Raw genomic sequence first — 27964 nt, 5'->3', positions numbered from 1 at the left:
ACCCCATTTTGTGGCTTGGCTCCTGATGGACCTGTAGCTATGTTCCGACTGCCCAACATCAGGGCCTTTCGAGGGACTCCCTCCTTCCCCCCCGCCCCCAGATGCAGCCACGGCCGGAGCTCAGGTGCTGCTGCCCGCACGCCCTCTGGCTCGGGCCTCCCGGCCCCTGCAGGTCACCCCTGGGCCTCCAGGCAGGTTCCCCGGCTTCCTGTCATCCAGACTCAACTGCCCACTTTCAAAAATGCTCTTGGGCCAAGGTAGCCAGAGCCCGGATCTAGTGCTTCCAAACTGACCCTGGCGGAGACCTGCTCCAGATGGAGAGGGGCCAGTCCCGCCAGGGCGGGCCCTGCAGAGGGACAGAAGGCAATGTGCCAGCGCGGGGGCGGGGGGGGGGGGGAGATGGGAGGCCCCTGTCCCCATGCTAAGCCCCCCAACCCGCAGCACGATGTGGTGAGGCAGGATCTGAGGCTTTAAAGCTGCCTTTCTGGAGATCGTTCTAAAGGAAAACAAGGATGTGCCATTTGTGCAGCCAGAGGAACTGAGCGCTCAGTGGGGCCAAACGCCTGAGGAACTGTTCTGGCTCCTTGGCATCTGGCGGTGACAGAGCCACTTCAGGAGCTGCAGCGCGACGCCTGACAGCCTGTCCCCGTGGTGCTGCTGGCCGTCGCTGGCCGGCACATCTGGGCAGGGCAGGGGTGCCCTTCAAGGAGCTTTCCAGGTACAAGGGAGGGAAGCCAGTGCCGCCAAGTTCACGTCCGGGTTGCTAAGATGGCTGGGACAGTTGGCCGCCCCTGACCTGCCAGGCGCCAGGGTCTCCGAACTGGTGGAGGGCTGACTCGCCTGTCCCAGCTGGGCTGTCCCTCTCTCAACTGCCGCCCTCTCCCCCGTCCGCACCCCAGCTGGCCAGCCTGGCGCCCAGACCAGGTCACCTGGGCCCACGCGTTCCCGCCCGCCCTAGGTGGCGGGCATCCTTCGGCCCTCCCGGAGATGCTCCAGAGACGCGGCCCGGCTCGGGGTGGCCTTGGGCCCCTCGCTTGCTCCCTATTTTAAGAAATCCCTGGATCTCTTTCTGCCACTTGTCGTTCCCTTCATCTGGGCTCCTGTGATCTAGGCCTGCTCTTGAACGTCCAGCTGAGGGGCCGGAATCAGGACGGAGGTTGCGGGCTGGGCCCCACTGCCTGCCAGTGTCTCACGTCCCCAGGTCACAGGCCTCTGGGGCACATCCCTCACCTGACTCGGGAGAACCTGAGTGCCCAGGGCAGGAGCGTGAGCTGACTAAGCCGGGGGCAATGATTCTGAGGCTAATAACGTTAACACTCCAGTACCTTCAGCGCCTTATTTACTTCTTTGATGTCTTCCATCTTTAGCTTTGACCTTAAAAAAGAAAAAAAAGATGATTTATAGCTGTGCGAGGCTCTCAAACTCAGCAAGCCCACAGCTACTGTCTGGCTTCAGGAGGGTGACAGCTTAGGAGAGAGCAGCCTCATACAGGAGTTGTTCGAGAACACGCTTTCTGCCTTTTATCATCCCAGTCACCTCATCATGCTGGCTCATGTCTGCTGCGCTCTAGGAGCCTGTGGAACGAACGTGGTCCCAAAACAGACTGTTGAGCCTGCAAGGTTTAAAAAGACTTTGAAGTAGTTGCAACCATTTAAAAATTGGGAGGGCGCCTGGGTGGCCCAGTCCTTAAGTGTCTGCCTTCGGCTCAGGTCACAATCTCAGGGTCCTGGGATCGAGTCCCGCATCGGGCTCCCTGCTCAGTGGGAAGCCTGCTTCTCCCTCTGCTGCTCCCCCTGCTTGTGTTCCCTCTCTCGCTGTCAAATAAATAAAATCAAGAACTGGGAATAATTTCCTAGAAGTCAGGTTCCTGGCTTCTCCCGGCAACCATTCCTGCATGGGACATGCGCCTGAATGGGGGTGCGGGGCCCCCCCACGGTAGGCACCCAAATCCTCATGGCTCCTTTGGCCCCTTTCCTGCTGCCTGCTCCTTCTAGAACAGTCCTGCTCTGAGGACAGGTTCACTTGCTCCACCCTTGTTAGCAGAACAGTTCCTTAGTCGTCCACATAAGAGGACAGGCCTGAATGTGGTCTACACTGGCAGAATTCAACCAGATAAAATGAAACTGTGTATCTGTAATTGCAGGCTGGGGCAGTGGGGGGAGGTCTGAGCCCTTTCTGAAAAGCTGACATTAGCCTAAACTGTCAGTGGATCAACAGAAGGGTCAAAGTGGCAGGGCTCTGAGACATAGACGAGACTTCCAGGGGAGGACTGGGAACTGAGCATCGGGGCCTTCAGTCCCACCTGAGCAGCTCAGAGACAGGCCTGCAGTGTGACAGGACCAGAAGCTGCCCGGGGGGCAGGGGGAACCAGGTCAGGACGGCAGCCTGCACGTGCAAGCATGTCCCCGGGGAACACAACTTGGGAAGGATCCGGAAGTTGCCCAGAGAAAGAAACCGGGCAGCTGTGTCTAGCTGGTGGAGGATCTGAGGAGAACCCTGTCCTCTGTCACCTGGTGTCGGCTTGCAGGATGGAGGGAAGTGGGAGGGAGGGAGGGAGGGAGCACCAAGGATGTTCCTCGGGGATCCCTGCCCACGTCACACGTCCTCGACACAAGCCCAGCGCAGCCTGACTGACACACGTGCTACTACCGTGTGTTTCTAGCTGCTTCTCTGTCTGTCCCCATGTCTGGACCTCTGGTCACAGGCTCCCACGGGGCCCCCATCTCTCTGGTCACTGTGCTTGGGGAAGGAGCCAGAACAGGACCTGGTGGGGACCAGAGCCACTGGTGAGGGAGCAGACAGGACAGCAGACTAGGAGGGAGACACTGATTCCCAATGGCTTTTTGGGCTTGAGATAGTCTGAGCTGGGTTTCTGTCCCTCTGCAACCAGGAGCCCTGACTCCTAAGGAGAATAAAGCTCCCCAGCGGCTCTGCAAACACAATCATCTCACAAATGAACAAATCCTACAATCTGCAGTGTGACCTATCGGACGGGCCAGAGGAACCTGGCGGACGGGGACCCTGCGCGGGAGGGCTGTCAGGTCAAAGGAAGAGACCGAAGTACTAAGGTCTGTGCTCCTTTAGCAGTACCCAGCAGGACAGATAGACAGACAGAGGCTGGTAGATGTGAATGTCCAGAAAGGGAGGTGGTGGTTGTGCTATGCCACAGCAGGTGGAATCCTCAAACCACAGTAGCCCCCTGGTCTGACTGCGGGCCCAGCAAGCACCCCACCCACCGCCCCCGTGGCTTGCTTGGGACGTAGAGGCTGAGCTAGTGAACAGGAGGGCTCACTAGAAGGGATTTCCTAATGCATTAAACCGGCGCTGTGTCTCCAAGTGCTGACTTCCTGGGGGGTCGCCCTTAAACCCCTGGCTGGCCTCCTGCCCGGCCCTCCTCTCCCTGGTTTGGGGCCTGGTGGGCAGGCTGGTGTGACTCCGGAGGAAGGGGGGCAGGCCCAGTTGGGCCACGACACAGGTGGCAGGGGAGGGTGGGGGCGGGCTTCTTACTGGCTGAGGTGCAGGCCCATTTCCTGGAGGGCTTGTTCCTGCTCGTTGCAAACCTTCTGCAACTCCGCCTTCTCGTCTTGGAGCTCCCGCAGCTCCTAAAATGGACCAACCAGAGGCCTGACACACTCATGTAACTACAGCGACAAGCAGGTCAGAATGTTTTTCAAGAGCAAAAAGCAGTTTTGGTGTGTTAATCTCATTTGAGCTGCGATTATTTCATGGATGACTTCTCACTAGCCCGTTTCTCCAGAACAGGCACCTGCAGTGGGGACAGTGATGCGGGACAGGAAAACAGCTACGTGAAAATCAGTCACCCACACAGGGCGAGCAAGGCCTTGCCCATCTGAGTTGCTATTAAAAGGCCGTTGAAACACAGAGAACTGCCTCAAAACACGCACAGATGAGCCTTATGCAGGAGCGGGGGACACCTGCACAGTGAAGGCTCATTTGAATAAAGTTTTTTGGAAAGGGCTGGTCTCAACTTCCTGAAAATGAATGACCAAGGCTGATGGAGGCCAGGATGTGGGATCTCACACCCAGCCCGAGATCATGTGCGTGTGCGGGGTGAAGCTCACACACTGATAACCACTGTCATCCAGGCCCAGGGCCTCTGGAGGACACAGGTTGGCAAGGGCCCTGACAAAGACCCAGGACAGTGATTTGGGGTTCAGGGCTGATGGAGAGCAGCAGGGCTTAGGCCTGAGTGGTGGGCATGTCCCTCCCAGCTGCCCCTGGGCCTTCTGCCCCAGAGCCTGGTGACACCTGCTCTGACATCAGACATGTTCTGTTTGTGTGTGTACGTAAGTGCAGGTGTGGGGCAAGAGGGTATGCAATTCAAATCTTAGACCAAAGGGAATCCAGGGGGGAAGATGCAGAACCTTCTAGGAGTCCTCTTCTGCGCTCTATTTCTTCCCATCCCCTCTTAGAGCCTGAGAGGCTCTTGCGGAACCTCTCCCTCCCCAGTGGTTCCCACCCCTGGCCCAGTGGGCTCCCCCGGGAGGGGCTCTTAGACACTTTCCAACAGAGATCAGAGGACCTTTGTGGGCTCATTCAGACCGTGCAGCAGTACCCATGATCCTGTTCAACACAACGAAATCCCCAAGGATCCTCCGCCAGGGCTGGTGTGTGACCAGTGTGCCCGAGACATCCTTTGCCTGCCTCTGCATGGCTGGCCCTCACTTGTCTTTTGGGTCAGCCTCCCAGGCACACTTCCCGGATCCCGGACTACTGCCGCCACTGCGGGCCGTCTCCCTGTTTTATTTTCCCCACCGCACTGCTCCCCGAGTGGCTGGTGTATGCACCAGCCGCCTGGCGCAGAGGCGCGGCTCTGGCTGTACCAAGGGCTCCGTGGCAGGGGCTCCTGGAGACGGCAGCAGCTCTTCCCCTCCCGGGCCGGCAGCCTTACCTTTTTTAATCCTTCCACTTGCTGTAGCTCTGCTTGGAGTAGAGAGGAAGTGTCCTTCTCCTGTTGTAATTCTCGCTGAAGAGCCTGTCTCTGTTCTTTTTCTGATTTCAACTCTTTCTCTAGACTCGAGCTGTTTTCCCAAAATGAACTTGAGTTAGTCTCAGTGAGAGATGCATGGAAGATGCACAATCTCCAACCCAATTCTCCGCAAAGGAAATGGGGAATTCACAGAAATCAGAAGTGCTGCACCTGCACCTAAACCGGTCACCAGAGCAGGGAAGCCGGGCTCCCTCTCCGGCAGGGCCACCTGCCCCTCCAGAGGGAAGACCAGGACCCCGCCGGGGGAAGCGGGCGCATGCACTGACAGCACTCGAGCGGGCAGAAAGGGAAAGAGCCCCGAGAGACACTTAGGACCGCACGAGTAGGATCCTCTACCCAGAGCCGGCTCCCACCGGAGGACACGGGGTCGAGGCGGGAGAAAGCTACCGCACTCCCCCTCTCACCAGCTGAGTGGCTCTGGGACGTTCCCAAACCCCCCGAGCCGGCGCTCTCGCTTGCGAAAGGGGGGACACCGGGCCTGACACACACCCTGATTCCCGCTCCGGGGGCGTAAACGCAGAAGGGACACTGCCTGCACCCCGTCGGGAGCTGCCCGGCCCCGCCCCCTGGCGGCTGGCCCCGCCCCGCCCCCGGCCCCGCCTACCACTGCTCGTGCAGCTGGGAGAGCTGCTGCTGCAGCGCGCACGTCCGGCCCCCCAGCTCCTGCTGCAGCTTGTGGCTCCGCTCCTCTGCCCCCTGCCGCGCCCTCTCCGAGACCTGTAACCTGCGCCCAAAGAACCAGGTCTCCGTGGGAAAGGAGCTATCCTCAAGGCTGAGGGCAGCGTCTTTCACAGTCTTGTGGCTGGGGTTTTAAATACACACCCAGTAAAACTGTTCCCAGAGTTCTCAGCACGCGTACAGACTCGTGTAACCACCGCGGCGACGAGGAGCTCCGTCACCCTGGAAAGCTCCCTAATGCTGCCCTCTGGAGTCACCCCTAAACCTGGCAACCACTGATGTGCTCTGATGCCATGGCTTTGGCTTTTCGAGAATGTCCTAGAAATGCAATTATTCCTCATATAACCTCTTGAAACTGGCTTCTTTCACTCAGCGCGGTATCTGAGATCATTCCAGGTTCGTGTATCAGTGGCTTGTTCCTTCTGATGGCCAAGTATTATTTCATGGTATAGGCAGTTTGTTTCCCCTTCATCAGATGAAAGACCTCTGAGCTGCTTCTAGTTTTGGCAATTATATGCACAGACCTGCTATAAACATTTGTGTACAGGTTTCTGTGTGAACATCAGTCTTCACTTCTCTTGGGCACATACCCAGGAGTGGGATTGTGGGGTCATATGATAAGAGGATGTTTAGCTTTATTTTAAGAGACTGTTCTCCACGGTGGCTGTACCATTTGGCATCCCCATTGGTAAGGCAGGGGAGTTCTAGTCACTTTGGAGTCTTGTCGGCACTCAGTGCTGTCACTAAAAAGATATTTAGCTGTTCTAATACATGCACAGTGACCCCCACTGTGATTGTAACACGCACGTCCCTGCTGGCTAGTGATACTGAACGTCTTTTTGTGTGCTGCTCTGCCATCCATATGCCCTCTTTGGTCAAGTGTCTTCAAGCCTTTTGTCCATTTTTAAACTGGGTTGTTTGTTGAGTTTTGACAGTTCTTTATACATTCTGGATGCAAGTACTTTGTCAGTTATATGATCTGCAAATTTTGTCCCATTCTGTAACGTGTCTTTTTATTCTCTTAACTGTGTCTTTCATAGAACAAAGGTTTTATATTTTGATAAAGTCCAATTTATCAAATTTTTCTCCCATGGACCCCAGGCTTTCATGTCACGTCTAAGATCTCTTTGACTAACCCAAAGCCACAAAGATTTTCTCCTATGTTTTCTTCTAAAAGTTAGAAATTTTAAGTTTTCCATTTAGATTTATCCATTTCTAGTCAATTTTTGAATAAGATATGAGATGTAGATTGCAATTCATTTTTCTGATTGTTCAAACATCATTAAAAAGACTCCTCGCTCCACTGAACTGCCTTTGCACCCTTGTAAGAAAATCAGTTGCCATATTCTTGTGAGTCTGTTTTCAGACTCTCTTGTGATCCACTACTGACTGATGTAAAAATGTGACCATGTTGCTGACCTCACTGTACCAGTCTGACCCCCTGGGAAGACAATGTGATACAGGAACCCAAAGGTTGATTAAGGGAATACACACTTAGGGCTGGGAATCGGCCCCCTTCAGCAAGACTAGGATCCCAAAGGCCCATCATCCCAAGTTGTCTGTACTTGTGAGAGAAACTCCAGGTCCAGAGAATGTCCCCATCTCCTAAGGAGTATGGGGGGGTTGTGATTACCTTTCTTCCATCTGTTTCATGCTGGACATAACTTGGTTGTTTTTTTCTTCAAAAGATGTGATGGCTTCATTCTTCTGCTGTAAACAGCTCTCGGCATTCTGCCAAGGCAAGGAAAAGGGGTCACACTCTGCCACTCCCTCACCGCCGGGCCTGCTTGGGATTAAGAACAGGTTTGATTGCACCCTCTACTTTCACAGCACTTTCAGGAGCATTTTGTTAATTGCTGCTCTTCCCCACAGCCCTGGAAGACACGTTGGGTTGAAGCGCCCAGTGTTATCAACAGAAAGAAAGGCCCAGAAAGAAGTAAGGAAGTAATGAGCCTTTCCTCTATGAAAGGTCCATGTTCCTTTTCAAAAAGGAACTTCAGAGTGGGATCTGACAATGTTACTGAGCTGTTCCCACGTGCCCAGCACACCTGCGAACTCTCTGGCCCTGGCAAGGGTGGTTAGCCCCCCTTCTCTAGGCAAAGGGAGGCTCAGAGAGAGCGCCGGGGTGGAGACTAGTGCGCATGTGCCAGGACAGCACGCTCACACCCGTGACTATGTGACTTCTGAATCCAGGCTCTGAATCAGAGCCTGGACCGAGGGCGGCGGGGGTGGGGCGTGGCAAAAACACCATGTTCCTGTGTGTCTACAAGAAACTCTTTTAAAATAAAAGGATACAGAAAGGCTGAAGACAGAAGGAAGTCCTAATAAATTCCCAAGAATAATATACAGACTATATTCTTGGACCTTAATGTGATACAATTAGACTTTAACAACACAAGAATGACTAAAAACGCCTCATATCTTGGAAACAAAACTAAATGGCATTATTACTAAAACTACTGAGCTAAAAATATAAACCAGAGGAAGAATTATGAAATACTCAGAGGTAAAAGCTAGTGAAAACACTATGCAATATTGTATAGTACTGAAGATGCACTGAGTGTAAAATGTGTCTTAATTTTACACGCCACTAAGAAAGAAAAACCTGCTACTTGGAACACTCAGGTCACCGACTGTAAGATGCATCTAGGTTTCAGAGATGCTAAGATGTGAAAAATGTGCCTCGTAGATGATATGCTTTTGTTAAATTTTGAGGGCCACAGCTAAAGCAGCACTTGCGGGTAATTTTTAACCTCAAATAGCATTTTTGTTATTTATTTTTATTTTTTTAAGTAAACTCTGCCCCCCAGCGTGGAGCTTGAACTCATGACCCTGAGATCAGGAGTCACACGCTCTACTGAGTCAGCCAGGCACCCCCAAATGACATTTTTTATGAAAAAAAAAAAAAAAGATAAAACAGATAAGCTAAGCATGCATTTCAGCAGCTGAAAATGAACTACAGAGAAAACCCAAAGAAATCAGAAAGAATATAATAAAAGTAAGGGTAGATAGAAGTCAGTGAAAAACATGGGAAGAAAAGACAATGCAGAGTATTAGGGGGAAAAGGTGGTTCTTTGAAAAGATTATTAAAGAAGATACACTTCTGTCAAGAAGGAATATAGAAAATAGAAAATGCAAGTAAGAAAATCCTGAATAAAAGAGAATTAAAAACTGTAAAAGAAAGAACATTATAAACAACTATGAGCTAAAACATTTGAGAACCTAAACAAGATACATTTTGGAAAAAATATACCAAAACTGTCCTGAGAAGAAACAGAAAGCACAAATAGGTCAGTAGCATTTAATAACTTGAAATGGTCATCAAAGTCACCCTGCTTCCAAAGCCTCAGACCCAGGTAAATCCTGTAACATAGGTGGATTCTCTAAATTTTCAGAATAGCCACTTGCTATCTTGTATGAATTATTCCAGAAAAAGAGAGCTTCAAGAGAGCAGGAAAGCATATAGTGCCAACCCAATCTTGATTCTGAAGGCAAATAAGGTCAGTAAGAGGAAAGATAACTAGAGGTCCATCTCAAATATAAACACATATATTATATATAAAATATTAGCTAATGGTATCAAGAGTATATATAAATATATCATAATTAAGTAGAATTCCAAGAATGTTAATCAGTATAAATTACAACACAAATAAAGGAAAAAAAAGAATATGATTATCAAAATAGATAAAACAGGGGGGCGCCTGGGTGGCTCAGTCGCTTAAGCATCTACCTTTGGTTCAGGTCAGAATCTCAGGGTCCTGGGATCCAGCCCTGCACCAGGCTCCCTGCTTAGCAGGGAGTCTGCTTCTCCCTCTCCCTCTGCCACAACTTGTGCTCTAATAAATAAATAAAATCTATAAAAAAAAAAAACAAAACCAACAAAATAGATAAAATATAGGGGAAAAAAGCATTTAATAAATTCAACACATATTCATGGTAAAACTAAGCAAACAAGAAACAGAAGTGAACTTCCTTAACTGAGGATCACATAGCAAACATCTAGCAAGATTATAGCTAATGGAGAAACTTTTAGATGCAATCCTTTTAAGAGCAGGACCACAAGTTTGCTCACTGTTTCTGCTGTGTAATGTAGTATTGGAAAGCCTGGCCAATGCTCTAAAAAACAAAAATTGAGGGTAAAGAGATTAAACTCTCTCTATTTGCCAATGATGTGATCACTTACACATAAAGCCAACAGGATCAAGCGAGGAACTGTCTGCCCCCTGGCGGTGTGCAAGGCTGCTAACAGGATATCAGGCCTGCAAACACACGAGCTCTTTCCTGTACCAGTAAGACCTAACCAGATGATGTAGCCAAAGTAAGGCACCGGTCACATGGGCAACAAGAAATACAATCCAGGAACTCACCTGGAGAAAATGCAAGACTCTTACCCAGTAAAAAGGACAAAAAAAGAGAAAAAAGAATTATCTGACTAAATGAAAATCTACCCCATGCTCTTGGATGAAATGGCTTTATACACTACAGAGGTCAATTTTTTCTCAAGTTAACCTATAAATCCAATGTAATCCCCATTTATGAAATTCAGTTGGATTTTTTTTTTAAATAAATTTAGCCTGGGACCTCCAACCTCGATCCTGGCTCTGCTCCAGTCCTGCCTGCCCCCACAGCTCATACTGCCCCTGCCTGGCGCCCGATCCCAGCTCAGTTCACCTGGATTTTTATTAAAAAAAATTTTTTTAAAGATTTATTTTAGAGAACGAGAGCTCACGTGTGCAAGTGGGGGAGGAGTGAGGGAGAGAGAGAATCCCAAGCCGACTCCCCGCCCAGCGTGGGGCTTGATCCCACGACCCTGAGATCACAACCTGAGCCGAAACTAAAAGTCAGACGCTCAACCAACTGAGCCACCCAGGCGCCCCTCAGCTGGATTTCTAAAAGGAACTTTATAAATTGTTCTAAATTTTTGGTCAAGAATAAAGGTTTACAAATAGATATGTCAATCTTAAAAAGAGGGGAAAAATTAGGGGGCAAGGAGGGCAGGCTTGACCTCTGTAATGGGTTGCGTTCCATCCCTCCCAAATCCATAGGTGGAAGCCCTGGCCCCTAGTACCACATGATGTGACCTTATTTGGGAAGTGGGCCATTGCTGACATAATTAGTTAAGATGAGGTCAAAGTGGAGTAGGGGGGGCCCTTAATCCAGTATCACTTGTGTCCTTATCAAAGGGGGAAATCTGGACATAGTCATGCACACAGGGAGCACACCAAGTGATGGATCGCCAATGGTGGCCAATAGCCACCAGAAGCCCTTAGGACACAGGGACGCTACAATCTTCCTCACAGCCCTCAGAGGAAAGCAACTGTGCGGACTCCCAATCTCAGACTCCTGGCCTCCAGACTGTGAGACAATGAAGCTCTGTCAAGCCACTCTGTGGTCCTTTGTTACAGCCAACTTAGACATAAAACATACTACAAAGCTATGGTGATTAGGTAACTCAGATAGACACACAGAACAGAGACCTCAGGGACAGTTGCACCTTATGTATGAACTTGATCTATGATCAGGGTGGCACCACATATGGAGGGAGAAAAGACTGGACTAGTTTTTTTTTTTTTTTAAAGATTTTATTTATTTGACAAAGAGAAACATAGCGAGAGAGGGAACACAAGCAGGGGGAGTGGGAGAGGGAGAAGCAGGCTTCCCGCGGAGCAGGGAGCCCGATGTGGGACTCGATCCCAGGACCCCAGGATCATGACCTGAGCCGAAGGCAGACGCCCAATGACTGAGCCACCCAGGCGCCCAAGACTGGACTAGTTTTAAAGTGGCTAACGATATGGAGAAAACCACACCTGGATCCCTCAGTAAGGCTGTAAATGAAAGTCAACTCTAGACATTAAAAACCTGTGTCAGGTTTATAAAACTAGTGTAGAATGTCTTTGACACCTAGGCTTGAGAAAGGGCTTCTTAAAATCCCCAAACTGGGCGCCTGGGTGGCTCAGTTGGTTGGGCGACTGCCTTTGGCTCAGGTCATGATCCTGGAGTCCCGGGATCGAGTCCCGCATCGGGCTCCCTGCTCAGCAGGGAGTCTGCTTCTCCCTCTGACCCTCCCCCCTCTCATGTGCTCTCTCTCCATTCTCTCTCAAATAAATAAAATCTTAAAAAAAAAAATAAAATCTCCAAACTGCAGCCTATAACGTGAAAAATCAGCACATTTGACTACACCAAAAATAAGGACTTAAGGATACCAGAGAAGAGAGTAGAGGAGATCTACCACAGGTGAACCAATAAAGGACTAATATTCAGACTACACAGAATGACCGCTAATCAACAAGGACAAGACAAGGGGAGGGTCTAAGATGGTGACGTAGGAAGACCCTGAATTCTCCCCCTCCAGACACACCAAACCTATACCTACACCTACGGTGATTCCCCCTAAGAACGGAAGGCAGTTTCCACCCCAACAGAGGGACCACACGGAGAAGGGCAGGAGAGGTGGAGACATAGTTAGGACGGGAACCCACCCCTGATGCTGCCTGTGCAGTGGGGTGGGCTAGCAACTGCGGGTGATCTAAACCCAGAGTGTCTGCCAGGCGCTGGAGGAGTTGCTGGAATGCTCCCCAAGTAGGGAGGTGCCGGTGAGGACCACTGCTGATGGTCCCCCTCCACCCTGACAGCACAGACAGGAGCGTGGCCATTCTAGCCAGCCCGACACCTCAGTGAGCCCCAGTTCCCTCGCTTAGTAGCCCCAGGCAAGCCCCCGAGGCGGCCCTCCCATCTGAGCTCACCCAAGCTCCAGCTGTCCCACCAAGGTGGACCCAGTGCAGCACAACAGGGATACCCTGGATGGTGCCCGCTCCAGCTCCAGCTGTCTTGCCAACACAGTATAGGTGCAAAGCACCTTGGGACACCCCAGGCCCACACCGGCTTCAGCTCTACACGACTTGCTAGGACACCCACTGCCCAGAGCACCCTAGGACCCCCCCACCCCGAGTCTGTGCCCACTTCAGGTATCCCATCAGGCCCTCTACCCCATGTGGAGCACCTTGGGACCTCCTGGCCTATACCCACGTAAGCTCCGGCCATCCCACCAGGGCCTCGGCTATGCAGAACATCCTGGGACCCCCTAGTCTGCACCTACTTCTCCAGCTGCCCTGCCAGGAACCCCCTGCTTCATGGAGTACATTGGGATCCCCTGGCCCCTGCCCCGCCTCAGCTCCAGACTTCCATGGAGTGCCCTGGGAACTTCAGCGCATGCCTGCCACAGCTCCAGCCAAAGACAACAGGCACATGCAGACTACACAGTCCTACACTCCTTTAAGACTGGCAGACGTAGCTGTTCTGCCTAATACAAGAAACAAGCACAGAAAGTCAAGCAAAATGAGGAAACAAAGGAATATGCTCCAAATGAAAGAACAAGACAAAACATTAGAAAAAGAACTAAATGAAACGAAGGTACGTGATCCACCCCAGAAAGAGTTCAAAGTAATGGTCATAAAGATGTTCACCAGACTTGACAGAAGAGTGGATGAACTCAGTAAGAACTTCAACAAAGAGAAATTATAGAAAAGAAACAATGAGAGTTGAGGAACACAAGAATTGAAATGAAAAATACACCAGAGAGAGTCAACAGCAGATTAGAGGATGCAGAAGATCTGGATCAGCGATCTGGAAAACAGATGGAAAATGGAAAGCACCCAAGCAGAATAGCAAAAAGAAAAAAGAATTGGGCGCCTGGGTGGCTCAGTTGGTTAAGCAACTGCCTTCGGCTCAGGTCATGATCCTGGAGTCCTGGGATCGAGTCCCACATCGGGCTCCCTGCTCAACAGGGAGTCTGCTTCTCCCTCTGACCCTCTTCCCTCTCGTGCTCTGTGTCTCTCATTCTCTCTCTAATAAGTAAATAAAATCTTAAAAAAAAAAAAAAGAAAAAAGAAAAAAAAAAGAGGCTAGTTTAAGGAACATTTGGGACAGCATTAAGCATGCTAACATCTGCATTGTAGGTATCCCAGAGGGAGAAGAGAGACAGAAGGGGGCAGAAAACTTATTTGAAGAAATAATAGCTGAAAACTTCCCTAACCTAACCTGGGGGAAGGGCACACAGAGAGCCTCAAACACGGTGAAACCATGACACATAATAATTAAAATGGCAAAGATAAAAGAGAAGGAGAGAATCTATTTTTTTTTTTTTGAAGATTTTATTTATTTATTTGACAGAGAGAGAGATAGCAAAAGAGGAAACACAAGCCGGGGGAGTGGGAGAGGGAGAAGCAGACTTAGCGCAGAGCAGGGAGCCCGATGCGGGGCTCGATCCCAGGACCCTGGGATCATGACCTGAGCCAAAGGCAGATGCTTAACGACTGAGCCACCCAGGTGCCCTGAGAAAGAATCTTAAAAGCAGCAAGAGAAAGGCAAATAGTTACATACAAGGGAAACCCTGTAAGGCCATCAGCAGATTTTTCAGCAGAAACTTTGCAGGCCAGAAGGGAGTGGTATGATGCATCCAAAGCACTGAAAATTAGAATCCTATGACCAAGAGTACTCTACCTGGCAGGAGAGATAAGGAGTTTCCCAGACAAACAAAAGTGAAAGGAGTTCACATCCCTAAACCAGCCTTACAAGAAATATTAAAGGGGCTTCTTTAGTGGAAAAGCGGAGGCCATAACTATAGTAAGATACTTATGAAAGGGAAAAACTTCACTGGTAAAAGCAAACATAAAATAAAGGTAGGAGATCAATCACTTACAATGCTAGTAAGAAGGGTAAAAGACAAAAACAGTAAAATTAATTCTATCAAAAAGTAGTTAAGGAGTACACAAAATAAAAACATATAAGATATGACATTATATACATAAAAAGGGAGTAAAAACCTAGTGCCTTTATTTACTTATTTTTAAATATTTTATTTATTTATTTGACAGAGAAAGAGAGTGAGAGAGAGGGCGCAAGCAGGGGGAGCTGTAGGCAGAGGGAGAGGGAGAAGCAGGCTTCCCACAGAGCAGGGAACCCAAAGTGGGGCTCAATTCCAGGACCCTGGGATCATGACCTGAGCCGAAGGCAGATCCTTAACTGACTGAGCCACCCAGGTGCCCCAAAATGTAGTGTTTTTAGAATGTGTTCAAACTTAAGAGACCCTCAACTTAATATAAACTGTTATATACTCAGAATGTTATATATGAACCTCATGGTAACCATAAATCAAAAACCTACAATGGATACACAAAAAGTAAAGAGAAAGGAACCTAAGCACAACACTACAGAAAGCCATCAATCACAAGGGAAGAGAGCAAGAGAAGGAACAGAGAAGAACTACAAAAACAACCACACAACAATGAACAAAAAGGCAGTAAGTACATACCTGTCAGTAATAGCTTTATTCTTTCTTTCTTTCTTTATTTATTTTTAAAAGATTTTATTTGACAGAGAGACAGCGAGAGAGGGAACACAAGCAGGGGGAGTGGGAGAGGGAGAAGCAGGCTTCCTGCTGAGCAGGGAGCCCGATGAGGGGCTCGATCCCAGGACCCTGGGATCGTGACCTGAGCCGAAGGCAGACGCTTAACAACTGAGCCACCCAGGCGCCCCTTTTATTTTTAAGTTTTATTTATTTATTAATTTATTTATTAAATAAAAGAGAGCACACACGCGTGCAAGTGTGCAAGTGAGAGGAGGGGCAGAGGGAGAGAAGACTCTGTGCTGAGCAGGGAGAGTGACTTGGGGCTCATTCTCACAACTCTGAGATCATGACCTGAGCTGAAACCAAGAGTCGGATGCTCCACTGACTGAACCACCCAGGCACCCCGTCAGTAGTAACTTTAAATGTAAATGGTCTAAACGTTCCAATCAAAAGACACAGGGTGACAGATAAAAAAACAAGACCCATCTATATGCTGCCTCCAAGAGACTCACTTCAGACCTAAAAACATATAGACTGAAAGTGAAGGAAGGGATAGAAAAACATATTGCATGCAAATGGAGGCAAACAAACAAACAAAAAAAACTGGGGTAGTAGTACCTATGTCAGACAAAATAGCATTATATAATGATAAAGGGATCAATCCAGCAAGAAGATGTAGCAATTGTAAATATCTGTGCAACTGACACCAGAGCACCTGAATACATAAAGAAACTACTAACAAACATTAAGATAGAAACTGACAGTAATACAATAGTAGGGGACTTTAACACCCCACTTACATCAATGGGTAGATCATCCAAGCAGAAAATCTATAAGGAAACAGAGGCTTTGAGTGATACACTGGAGCAGATGGACTTATCCATACAGAACATTCCTTCCTAAAGCAGCAGAATACACATTCTCTTCATGTGCACATGAGACATTCTCTAGGATAGATCACGGTAGGCCATAAAAGGAATCTCAATAAATTTAAGAAGACTGAAATCGTATCAAGCATCTTTACCCACCACAACAGTATGTAACTTGAAATCAACTACAGGGAAGAAAAACAATAAAACACAGAAGAAACACAAACATGTGGAAGCTAAACAACATGCTACTAAACAACAAAATGGTCAAACCAAGAAATCAAAGGAGAAATTTAAAAAAGTACCTGGAGACAAATGAAAATGGAAACACAATGGTCCAAAATCTTTGGGATGCAGCAAATGCAGTTCTAAGAAGGAAGTTTAAAGTGATACAGGCCTCCCTCCAGAACAAGAAAAATCTCAAAGGAACAATCTAACCTTAAACCTAAAGCAGCTAGAAAAAGAAGAGCAAAAGCCCAAAATCAGTCCTAGGAATGAAATAATAGAGATAAGAGTAGATTAAGGGAAACAGAGACTTAAAAAACAATAGAAAAGATCACATGAAACCAAGAGCTGGTTGTTTGAAAAGATAAACAAAACTTTGATAAACTTTTACCCAAACTCATCAAGAAAGGACTCAAATAAATCAATTCAGAAATGAAAGAGGAAAAGTAATAATTGACACCACAGAAATATGAAGGACTATAAGATACAACTATGAAAAATCATATGCCAACACATTGGACAACCTAAAAGAAATGAGAAACCTATGAAATTCCAAAACTGAATCAGGAAGAAATAACCAGTTCCTAGTGGTGAAACTAAATTTGTAATAAAAAAAACTCCCAATGAACAAAAGTCCAGGACCAGATGGCTTCACAGGGGAATTCTACCAAATATTTATTTAAACAGAGTTAATAATTAATCTTCTCAAACTATTCCAAAAAAAAACTGAAGAGGAAGGAAAACTTCCAAATTCATTCTGTGAGGCCAGCAGTGCCCTGATACCAAAACCAGAACAAAGGCACTACAGAGAAAACTACAGGTGAACATCTCTGATGAAGACCGATGCAAGAATCCTTAATAAAATATTGGTGAACTGAATGCAATGATCCATTAGAAGGATCACTCACCACAGTCAAACAGGATTTATTCCAGGATGCAGAGCTGGCCTAATATCTGCGAATCAATCAACGTGATACAACATATTAACAAAATGAAGGGTAAAAACCATATGATCATCTTAATAGATGCAGAAAAAATATTTGACAAAATATAACATCCATTTGTGATAAGAACTCTCAACAAAGTGGGTTCAGGGCGCCTGGGTGGCTCAGTTGGTTGGGCGACTGCCTTCGGCTCAGGTCATGATCCTGGAGTCCCCGGATCGAGTCCCACATCGGGCTCCCTGCTCAGCAGGGAGTCTGCTTCTCCCTCTGACCCTCCCTCCTCTCATGTGCTCTCTCTCTCTCATTCTCTCCTCAAATAAATAAAATCTTTAAAAAACAAAACAAAACAAAACAAAGTGGGTTCAGAGGGAACATACTTCAACATCATAAAGGCCATATATGATAAACCCACAGCTAGCATCAGACTTGATGGGGAGACACTGAGAGCTTTTCCTCTAAGGTCAGGAACAAGACAAGGATGTCCACTCTCCCCACTTTTATTCAACATAGAACTGGACGTCCTAGCCACAGTAATTAGACAACAAAAGGAAATAAAAGGAATCCAGGTTGGTAAGAATGGTAAAAAGAAGTAAAACTGTCACTATGTGCAAATACATGATACTCTATACAGAAAACCTGAAAGACTCTACCAAAAAAATTTTAGAACAGATAAATGAATTCAGTAAGTTTGCAGATACAAAATTAATATACAGAAGTCTGTCGTATTTCTATACACTAATAAAGTAGCACAAAGAAATTAAGAAAAAAAACCCCATTTATCATTGCATCAAAAATAATAAAATATCTAAGAATAAACTTCACCAAGGGGGTCAAAGACCTATACTATGAAGACTATAAGACATGGATTGAAAAAAACTGAAGATGATAGAAAGCCAGACCACGCTCACAGGTTGCAAGAATTAATACGGTACTTGTACAGGAACAGATGCCTAGATCGATGGAACAGGACGAGAGAGCCCAGAAGTAAACCCAAGCTCATACTGTCAATCTGCCATAAAGGTGGCAAGAATATACGAATATACGATGTCTTCAACAAATGGTGTTGAGAAAACTGGACAGCTACATAGAAAGGAATGAAACTGGACCACTTTCATACACCACACACAAAAATAAACTCAAAATGGATTAAGGACCTAAATGTGAGAACTGAAACCATAAAAATCCAAAAAGAAAGCATAGTGCAATCTCCTGGGATATTTGGCCTTAGCAACATTTTTCTGGCAAGGCAAACAAAAGTAAAAATAAACTATCGGGACAACATCAAACTAAAAAGTTTTTGCATACTGAAGGAAACCATCAACAAAATGAAATGGTAACCTCCTGAATGGGAGAAGACATTTGTAAATGAGATGTCCGATAAGGGGCTGGTATCCGAAATATACAAAGAACTCCTACAATAAACCACGGCTAAAAATAATCTGATTAAAAATGGAGAGGACCCATATACGTGTTTTCCTACAGAAGACATCCAGATGGCCAACAGACAGGTGACTGGTGCAGCCACTGTGGAAAGCAGACTGGAGGTTCCTCAAAAAAGTAAAAACAGAAGTATTATATGATCCAGTAATTTCACCGAAGAAAATGAAAATACAAATTTGAAAAGATACCTGCACCCGTTTACTGCAGCATTATTTCCAAAGGGCCAAGATATGGAAGCAGCCCAAGTGTCCATCAACGGATGAATGGATAAAGAAGATGTGGTGTGTACACACAATGGAGTATTACTCAGCCATAGAAAAGAATGGGATCTTGCCATTTGCAACAACATGGATGGATCTAGAGGGCATCATGCTAAGTGAAATAAGTCAGAAAGTGAAAGACAAAAACTATATGATTTCACTTATATGTGGAATCCAGAAAACAAACCAGAAAAAGACAAGAAAATACAGAGAACAAACTGGTGGCTTCTAGAGGGGTGAGGGATGAAAGAAATAGGTAAAGGAGATTAAGAGGTAAAATTTCCACTTACAAATTAAAGAAGTCATGGGGATGAAAATATAGGACAGGCAATACAGTCAATAACACTGTAATGATATTGTGTGGTGATAGATGGGGACTGCACTTTTCACGATGAGCTCTGTGTAACTGAACTTGATTCACTATGTTGTACACCTGCAACTAATGTCAACTAAATTTCAATTTAAAGAAGAAAACAAGGACTAGGGGCCTGGGTGGCTTAGTTGGTGAAGCGTCTGCCTTCAGCTCAGGTCATGATCCCAGGGTCCTGGGATCAGGCCCAGCGTCAGGCTCCTTGCTCAGCGGGGAGTCTCCCTCTCCCCTCCTGCTTGTGCTGTCTCTCTCTAATAAAAAAAAATAAATAAATAAAAATAAATAAATAAAATAAATAAAATAAAATAAATAAAATAAAATAAAATAAAATAAAAAAAGAAAGAAAACCAGGACAAAAAGTATGAACAGACAAGAAAGGGAAACAAAAGGCTAAAAAACATACAAAGGGATGCTGCTGACACTCACTAGGCGAACAAATGCATATAAAACAAGCACACAGAATACAGATGTCAGCAGAGCGCGCTGGAGGGGGCGGCGCGTGCTCGTGCAGCCCTTCTGGAAAGCGATGCAGCTGGGCTTCCACAAACCAAGGACCCAAAGCATGGGCCAGAGAGATGCCCCCCCTGCACCCCTCCAGAGCCCCTGGGGGGGACGTATAGACCAGCCACTACAGGGGTGTTCGTGCCGGTGGAGTGGCAGGAAGTGTCCACCACCGCGGGGATGGGCAAGAAGCAGTGACCGCATACACCAGGACTAACCCCTTCAAAGCCCAAACCAGGTGCACCCCCAGCTGCATGTAGCTCTGAGGGGGGAAAAGGAAGAGAGCCATGCACAATATCACCCATGTAAATTAAAATTCACATCCTCAAGATGATGTGCATTTTAGAATGACAACTATCCATACAAAAATAAACACTCTAGAACGTGGGCCCAGAGGAACAAGGATGGGAGTGGGCATGAGGAGAAAAGAAAACAAGGGATGTTTTATGACAGCGGACCCCACACCGAGGGACACTCACGAAGCCCCTGAGCCAGGAAATGTACAGTACGCAGCACTGACTCAGCAGACCAGGGCCGGGCGCTGTCAAAGCAGGGGTGACAAGCCGGGGAGCTGGTGACCCTTGTTAATTGTGGCAAACAATGAGCAAAACTGCCACTTGCCCCAGCCCGGGCGTGGAAGCCACGCCAACCACGCCAGGGCTCCAGAGGCTGTGGCTGTGAAGAGCCGGAGGGCAGCCATGGGGGCCGTGAGCGAGGGGGCTGCGGAGACAGGAGCGGAGTCCAAGGGTAGGGGACGGACGTGTTAGAAAAGCTACCCACTTCTGCGCCTGAAGGAAGTGAGAGAAACTGGCAAGTGAGGCCCGGAGGCCCCACGGCATCCTGCAGCAGGTCAGGGGTGCGGGCTGCTGAGGGGAGGAAGGGAGCGAGGGAGGGAGAGACTGAGGCAGGCACGAGAACTGCGCTTAATAAATGGGCCACTAAACTGTGGGCACTGACACAGGGACTGAGGGGAAACACACACACACAATGACCGAGGGGACTGCACTGTCAAAAACCCACAGTCAGGCCCGAAGAACATCTGTGACTGTTTGATCCTTCAGACAACCTCCAGGCCAGCAAACTGATGCCAGGAACAAGCCGGCTGCAACAGGTGCACGGCCACTGGGAAGGCCCCGCGCCCCTTGGGAGCCCGCTTCCCATGGGCCATGGAGACGGTGGACGTCTCAGGGACCACGGCGGTCCGCGGACAAGTTCTTCAGCTGACAGAGGGAGGGGAGCCTTCACAGTTCCTGCCCAGAAACACAGCGAGGGCTGCGGCCGGCCGGGGTCTGCTCTGTGTGTCCCTAATTTCCCTTGGCAAATAGGCATTTGGCAATCGTGTTTTGGCCCCACCATTCTATGCTGGGTGGGATGGGTCAACGTGAAAGACAGTTGGTCTTGTGGTTCAAACACAGGCCTGGTGGGATCCGTGCAGAGTGCTGCCCGACACCCAGGGTTTGCGGACAGTGAGGACTCTGGGACTGGACGGGACTTCCAGGAGCTCGTGGGGCCGATGGGGGAGAGCGACAACACATCAATTAACCCCTGTGCTCCCCTTCATCGGGCTGGCAGCCCAGGCACGCCGGCCCCAGGCTCCGCTCGCAGCCATGCCTGGCCGTGCTGCCTCGCCCTTTGCTGTGGAATCCAGTGGAATGACGTGTGCAACTTCTCTGTCTGTGAGGAAATCCTGCCTCTGGACTTCTGCTTTTCTCTCCCCTTCTGCCGGCAAGCATGGCAGCTGGAGCCTGGGTCCCTGAGGGACCACTGGTCTGGAATGCTATTTTAGGGTCTGCTAAGTTATTATGGCAGGATGGCTTCCCCTAATGTGCATTAAGATTACCTTTACAGCCGGACCCAAAGCAGAAGAAAACACAAACAAATTAAAACAGAGCATGTACAGGAGGGAAAACAGCAAAACTACTTTCCATTTTCTCCCTATACTTTAATTTCCAACTGCTGCTACTATGTATAATGTCAGTTACATAAGAGTTTAAAAAAGGCAGGACAAAAGAACACACGTGTCTGCCCTCACGCCATCTCTCACACAGATGCATGACAGGGAAGAGGAAGTGGGGCAGTGTGGGCATTAAAAACAGAAAACAGAACTTCAAAAAAAAGTTTTGAGAAGGACAGAGGATGGTCCTAGGCACTGCCGTAGCTTCTGGACAAGAAAGATTTGCAATTTTATTTTTTATTTTAAAGATTTTTTATTTGAGAAAGAGCGAGCGTGAGCAGGGGGAGGGGAAGAGGGAGAAGCAGGCTTCCTGCAGAGAGCCCCACGCAGGGCTCGATCCCAGGACCCTGGATCATGACCTGAGCCAAAGGCAGACACTTAACGACTGAGCCACCCAGGCGCCCAAGCTGTGTGATTTTCGATGCTAGCTTTCAAACCGTGGCACAATCGCCCCTTTCTGGGCCAGCTCCCCTGGACCTCCAGCACGACAGGAGAGACGGGCCGCTAGCTGTGTGGCGGGAGACTCGGCAAGATAAGCGTCTCGGCAAAGCTTGAAAAGACCATCCTAACTTATATTGCTCCTTACTCTGCTTCTCCATCTCCTGGGGGCAGACAACTAGTCACTGAAGCAGAAGGGAACAGACACTAGGGAGACAGTGGAGGGAACAACAGGCTGAGTACGGGTTTGGATGCAGAAGACACAGCTGCGTTGTCAGCTCTACTTAGGTGCTGGGCCAGCCCAGGCATGTGATGCAGTCACTGGGTTCTGCCCTGTCACTTACGTTCCCCCCACATTATAAACTTTTCTTGGGGACTGCTGGGAGGCCCAAATAAAATAAGCACAGGAACGCGTGATAGGGCCTAAGGACCGGGCCCACCGCATGCGAACGCCTCACAGATGTGTCCTCCCTCTCCTGCAGGAAGAGCGGAGACAGAACAAGAGGCAGTGTGCAACAAGCAGCAGGAAGCCAGGCTGTGGGGCTGTGGGACGGACACAAAGCCAACTCCCACCTGAACTTTGTGGAACATCTGTAAATTAATCGCTTTGACTTCTTCCAGCTGCTGGCGGAGGGCGACCAGGGTGTCCTGCTTCTCGTGGGTGTCCTTTTCTAGAAGCTTCATGGCAATTTCCATTTCTGTCTTCATTCCAATCTGTAACTCCAGTTCTTTTTCTAGTTCCTTAAGAGAGTATTGATAACAAAAGTGTTACTGAAGTAGACACAGAGGTGTGTTTACCTGAGGCTGTATTCTGGGAACTGCCAGAAATAAAAAACCCAAAGTCAGAATAGGTTAGGGAGATTTATGAGAGTCTGTGTGGAGCACTACTAGATTAAGTTTTTCCCTTTTTCTCTTTGTATAACGAATACTGGCTCTGTATGCGGACAACAGAAAGCTGGTAGGTGGCACTCAGCCTCGGGTTCTAGCAACCACGTTCTTTAATTTTTTTTTAAGATTTTATTTATTTGAGAGAGAGAATGAGAGATAGGGAACACGAGAGGGAAGAGGGTCAGAGGGAGAAACACACTCCCTGCTGAGCAGGGAGCCCGATGCGGGACTCGATCCCAGGACTCCAGGATCATGACCTGAGCCGAAGGCAGTCGCTTAACCAACTGAGCCACCCAGGCGCCCGCAACCATGTTCTTTAAACCTGAAGACTAGAATGCACAGCCTGAAAAAATGTCTGCTCAGCAATGTGATGTTGCCATGTCAGAGTTTTTGGAATGGGTTGCTAGATTAAGGCCAACAAGGGTGCAACCATGCTGAACTAGTTCTGTCCTGGGTAACTCAGGACACATGTCTCTACATCGGTGCAAAGAAACAAAGCAGATCCAAGAGCTGGGTCTAATAAAAAACACTGGCTGGGGGGCGCCTGGGTGGCTCAGTCGTTAAGTGACTCAGGTCATGAAACCAGGGTCCTGGGACTGAGCCCAGCATCGGGCTCCCCACTCAGCGGGAAGCCTGTTTCTCCCTCTCCCTCTGCCTGCTACTCCCTCTGCTTGTGTGCTCTGTGTCAAATAAATAAATAAAAATCTTTAAAAAAAAAAACAAAAACAAAATAAACACTGGCTGGGGCGCCTGGCTGGCTCAGTTGGTAGCACCTGCAACTCCTGATCAGGGTTGTGAGTTCAAGCCCCATGATGGGTGTGGAGCCTACTAAAATAACATAAAAAACAAAATACTGGTCGCTGGCATGGAGATTAGGTGGAAAGAAACAGACTAGAGGCTGTGACTGAGGGAGCTGTACTGGCAAAGCAACCATGAATCTGGTCTCACGGTAATCCCTGACAAAGGTTTATAAAATTGGAAAAAATGCAGAGCTTAGTGGTAAACTAAGTAACCCCTTAAAAAAAATTTTTTTTTAAAAGGGACAATTTCTGCTTCCCCATGAATATATTTTTTCACACTTTAAAAACTTTATATAGGGCGTCTGGGTGGCTCAGATGGTTAAGCGTCTGCTTTTGCCTCAGGTCATGATCCCAGGGTTCTGGGATCGAATCCCGAATCGGGCTCCCTGCTCAGCAGGAAGCCTGCTTCTTCCTCTCCCTCTGCTGCTCCCCCTGCTTGTGCTTTTTCGTTCTCTCTCAAATAAATAGAGTTTTTAAAGAAAAATTAAAAAACAAAACTTTATATGAAAAATTATTATTTTTTTAAAGATTTTATTTATTTGAGAGAGCGAGAGAAAGGAGAGCATGAGTTGGGGAGAGGCAGAGGGAGGAGACTGTCCTCTGAGCAGGTAGTCCGACTCCCGGCTGGATCCCACCACCCTGAGATCATGACCCCAGCCAAAGGCAGATGCTTAATGGACTGAACCACCAAGGTGTCCCAAAAAACTCATTTGTTTTTAAAAGCAGATCTAACCACGTGCGTGAAACGTGCATACGAAGAACCTGGCGGGCTACTGGGGAATACCTTCTAAAGACACTCAGTCCTGCACACTCACCAAACGGACTTTCTTCTCTTCTTTTAGCTGCTTCCACACATCACTATACATTTCATCCAGACCTTGCCGAGTTTGCTTGTAAGTCTCCAGCTCAACTTTTGTGTCTTGTTTTGTTATCTGTATCAAACAAGAACACCCAGAGGAATGGTTTGCTTATGGAAACGAACTACAAGTATTTTAAAATATGCCATAGGGATGCCCGGCTGGCTGAGTCGGTAAAGCATGTGACCCTTCATCTCAGGGTCATGAGTTCAAAGCCCCGCCTTGGGCATGGAGCCAATTTAAACTAAGAGAAAAAAAAATAAAAAAAAAAAGCCATAATTTTTAAAGATGTAGGATAATTCCTATTTTTTAAGCATACTAGAGAAAGGTTAAAAGACATCTCAAAAAATTCTTTGAACTTGAAGGATGAAAGCAAGCCAACAGACTTTTGAAAAGTTAGGTTCGGAAAATGATTTGTATTTAGTTTTCTTTAAAGCAGAGCAGTTGTTCCTAGTGGGAAAGGCCCTCATTCAGCACGGATTCATTCAACCGGCATGTTCTCCAGCACTGGGTGGGTTTGGAGATGAACCAGCTACGGCCTCTCTGTTCTCCGGTCATCAGGTAAGACGGTGCCAGCCAGCAGCTCTGCAGCACAGCAAAGCGGGTCTCTCACGTCGGGAGGCGCAAAGAGCTGGGACAGCAGGGCGGAGGGGAGGGCCCACCGAAGGGCGCCGGGGGGGGGGGTGGCATCACACAGCCCCCCGGCACCAGAGCCAAGGCTCCGAGTGCGAGGGCCCACAGGTGGGGGAGCAGCGGGCCATGCGGCCCGCGAGCCGGGTAGGATGGCGCAGGGGCACCAAACACGGCAGCCGGGCACTGCGTGCGGCCTGCGTCACCGCCTCACAGGGAGCTTGAGGTCGGCCGGGAACGCGCGCGTGTGTGACGTGTACGTGCGTGCGGCCTGCGTCACCGCCGCACAGGGAGCTTGAGGTCGGCCGGGAACGCGCGCGTGCGTGACGTGCGTGTGGGTGCGGCAGGCGCGTGTGTATGACGTGTGCGTCCGTGCGGCGCACCACCCTGCCGTGGGGCCAGCGTCTCACCTCCACGCTCTTCTCACTTCTTTCGCGAATTAACTCGTTTTGTTCTCTTAATTGTTGCTGCTCTTCTTGAAGCGAACAAATCCGGTCTGTTGCAGCTGAAAGCTGATAAAGAAAGATTTTTATGTTTCTTAACGTCAAAATTAATCTTACTGTTCCAAATTTAAAAGCTGACGTCTGGCACCTTCGCAAGTGACGATGGATTTCCACGTATTTGATATTTTGTTTTTTATTTTATTTCTTGGTTTTGAATAGGTAATATATTGACACAGTTTTAAAAAAATGAGAGCCAACTAGTTAATGTAAAAAATTTACGGACACAAATTATGACAGACACTTGAATGTCCAATACTAGAATAAAGGTTTAACGAATGGCAGTGGGAGCATCAGACAAACATGTAGTTATGAGAATGTCTGCAAAGGCTTTTAATGACTTGAGAACATACTTAGGGTGGAATATCAATACGGAAAAAAGGCAGGTTTATAAAGGATGTTCTCATCTCTAATCAAAAAAAAAAAATCACCTAGGTTAAAAATGGGTGGGAAAAGTTGGGGACTATGTAAACACCAATGATAACAGTAGCTCTTACTTAGTAAAGGGATTATGGGCTTTTGTTCTGATTCTTCATTCTTTTCAGTTTTTCCAGCCAAGAAGCAAAAGGATATTTTATCCCTAGAGGGAGAGTGAAAGCCTTCTGGGGGAGGAATCACAACCAAACCACTGAAGACAGGCCCTGGAGAGCATCTTCCTGTCCTTGAGTTACCACAGTTTAGGGCAAAATGTATACAAACAGGACACCTTCACAGACCTGCTGAGGGGAGGCTCTCAGGAGAGGCAGGCAGAGGCGTGAGCACACCCACCAACCTCTCCTTATCCAGCCTCCGAACACAGCCTGGAGAGAGAAGCGAAGGCTGGGGAAGGGGAAAGAAGACCGGAACTTGGCTGTGCTCTTGGCGTCACTCACTGAGGGGGGCCCTGAACCACTGAACTCCTTGCTCCTCTTCATCAACAGCATCTAAGTCCAAGGGGACTCAGAACTCACGACTAACCATAAACTGCTGCACCTAAATAAGAAACTTTAAGGCTCTAGGAGGTGCTAGTTGCTACAAGGGAAGAAGCAGGCAAAAGCTGGACGCTAATTCCCATCCGCTCTCTGAAGACGGAGAGAGCACACCCTGAAGAGAGGGACTTTTCTCTAAAGCATGTTTTCTATTACAATTGTTGGCCTTTAAAGGAAAAAATAACCCAGCTGTTTAGTTCCAAAAGCTAAAATTAGACCGTCACTGAAAGTATGCCACCTCGCCAGGGAGAACAAAAGATCAATCTGTTTGATCTAAAATCAGCTAATGTCTCCACGTGCCAAGTGTTGTATTAGGCACATTTATATAACACTTACCTAATTTCTACAACAACATTGTAAGGTATGGGTTATCATCTAATCTGGGGATGAGAACATGAAGCCCAAAGACCTGCCTACCTAAACTGAGGCTCAGAGGCTCAGACCCACCCAAGGGAAACGGGGTCCTCCAATTCTAAGTGTGGTGAAGCTGCTCCCGGGGAGCCCATCTATGAATGCCACCTTTGAATTTCCTTCTCCTCACACAAATCTGAGCTCCTCTCCTTAAAGCTTTTCAGGGCTGGCCCCGTGGGAGAGAGTGGTCAGTTTAAAGGATGCCTTAAACTGGGCCCTCCATACAGAGGCATGCTCTGCGTCTCTCCTTTGGCCATAACCTGCCTCCACACCAAGGTGGGGGTCACGCCCTGGCCCCTGTCACAGCCCTCTTCCTCCCCAGGGAGACCTGGTGGGGAGGCCCGAGTAGCCAGGGACCGCTACCTGTGGAAAGCCTCAGAAAGGCTGAGCAACCCCCCTCCTGCTAACAGGAGACAAGATGTGTCCACCAAGGAGACTGCCGGGCAGCTGGCAGCAAGCTTTCTTCCTCGGCCTCAGCCCTCCTTCTTCCTGTCCTTTCATTCTCTCTCTTCCTAGTGAGAAAGCAGAGAAAGACCACACTGTGGGGAGACTGGTTCCATGCTCCTGAGAGGCCGAAACACGGAAGGGGTGGGCGAGGGTTACTTTTACCTCATAACAGAGTCTGTGCCTTCTGGGCAGCAAGGGGACAGACTACATCAGAGGAAGGTGGGTAAAGAGGAAGAGAGAAGCACATTCACCACAGGAGCTGGGCTTTCCCAAGGACGCCTGGTCTTCCCCGGGTGCACTGTGAGGTGGTAAAACCTAAGTCCCTTAGAACTGGCTCATGATCAGCTGCACTGGCTCACAGGAAGCCCCAGACAGCGCTGAACACGGACATTCTGAGGATGCAGAACTCTGAGAACGCCTGACC

At 48.2% G+C, this 27964-nt stretch overlaps 1 protein-coding gene and 1 non-coding gene across 5 annotated transcripts in view; both read right to left on the bottom strand.

Moving 5' to 3' along the window:
- Positions 1-27964, bottom strand: part of RUFY1 (RUN and FYVE domain containing 1) — a 62581-nt gene that overhangs the window by 4260 nt on the left and 30357 nt on the right. For 3 of the 4 annotated variants that reach the window (XM_027607085.1, XM_027607087.1, XM_027607086.1), the window contains exons 9-16: positions 25625-25726; positions 24543-24659; positions 22613-22780; positions 7323-7420; positions 5616-5735; positions 4913-5042; positions 3508-3602; positions 1326-1374 (exon numbers count right to left, since the gene is read on the bottom strand). In XM_027607085.1, coding sequence (XP_027462886.1) covers positions 1326-1374; positions 3508-3602; positions 4913-5042; positions 5616-5735; positions 7323-7420; positions 22613-22780; positions 24543-24659; positions 25625-25726 — 879 coding nt within the window. The remainder of the gene's footprint in view (positions 1-1325; positions 1375-3507; positions 3603-4912; positions 5043-5615; positions 5736-7322; positions 7421-22612; positions 22781-24542; positions 24660-25624; positions 25727-27964) is intronic. The other variant, XM_027607088.1, reaches the window with a different exon arrangement.
- TRNAK-UUU lies at positions 10474-10564 on the bottom strand. The gene is given in 2 exon segments: positions 10474-10509; positions 10528-10564. It is a non-coding gene; the product is annotated as a tRNA-Lys (tRNA).

The sequence above is a fragment of the Zalophus californianus genome, chromosome 5 (assembly GCF_009762305.2).
Source record: "Zalophus californianus isolate mZalCal1 chromosome 5, mZalCal1.pri.v2, whole genome shotgun sequence".
Classification (NCBI taxonomy): domain Eukaryota; kingdom Metazoa; phylum Chordata; class Mammalia; order Carnivora; family Otariidae; genus Zalophus; species Zalophus californianus.
This window is presented reverse-complemented; position numbering and strand designations above follow the sequence as displayed.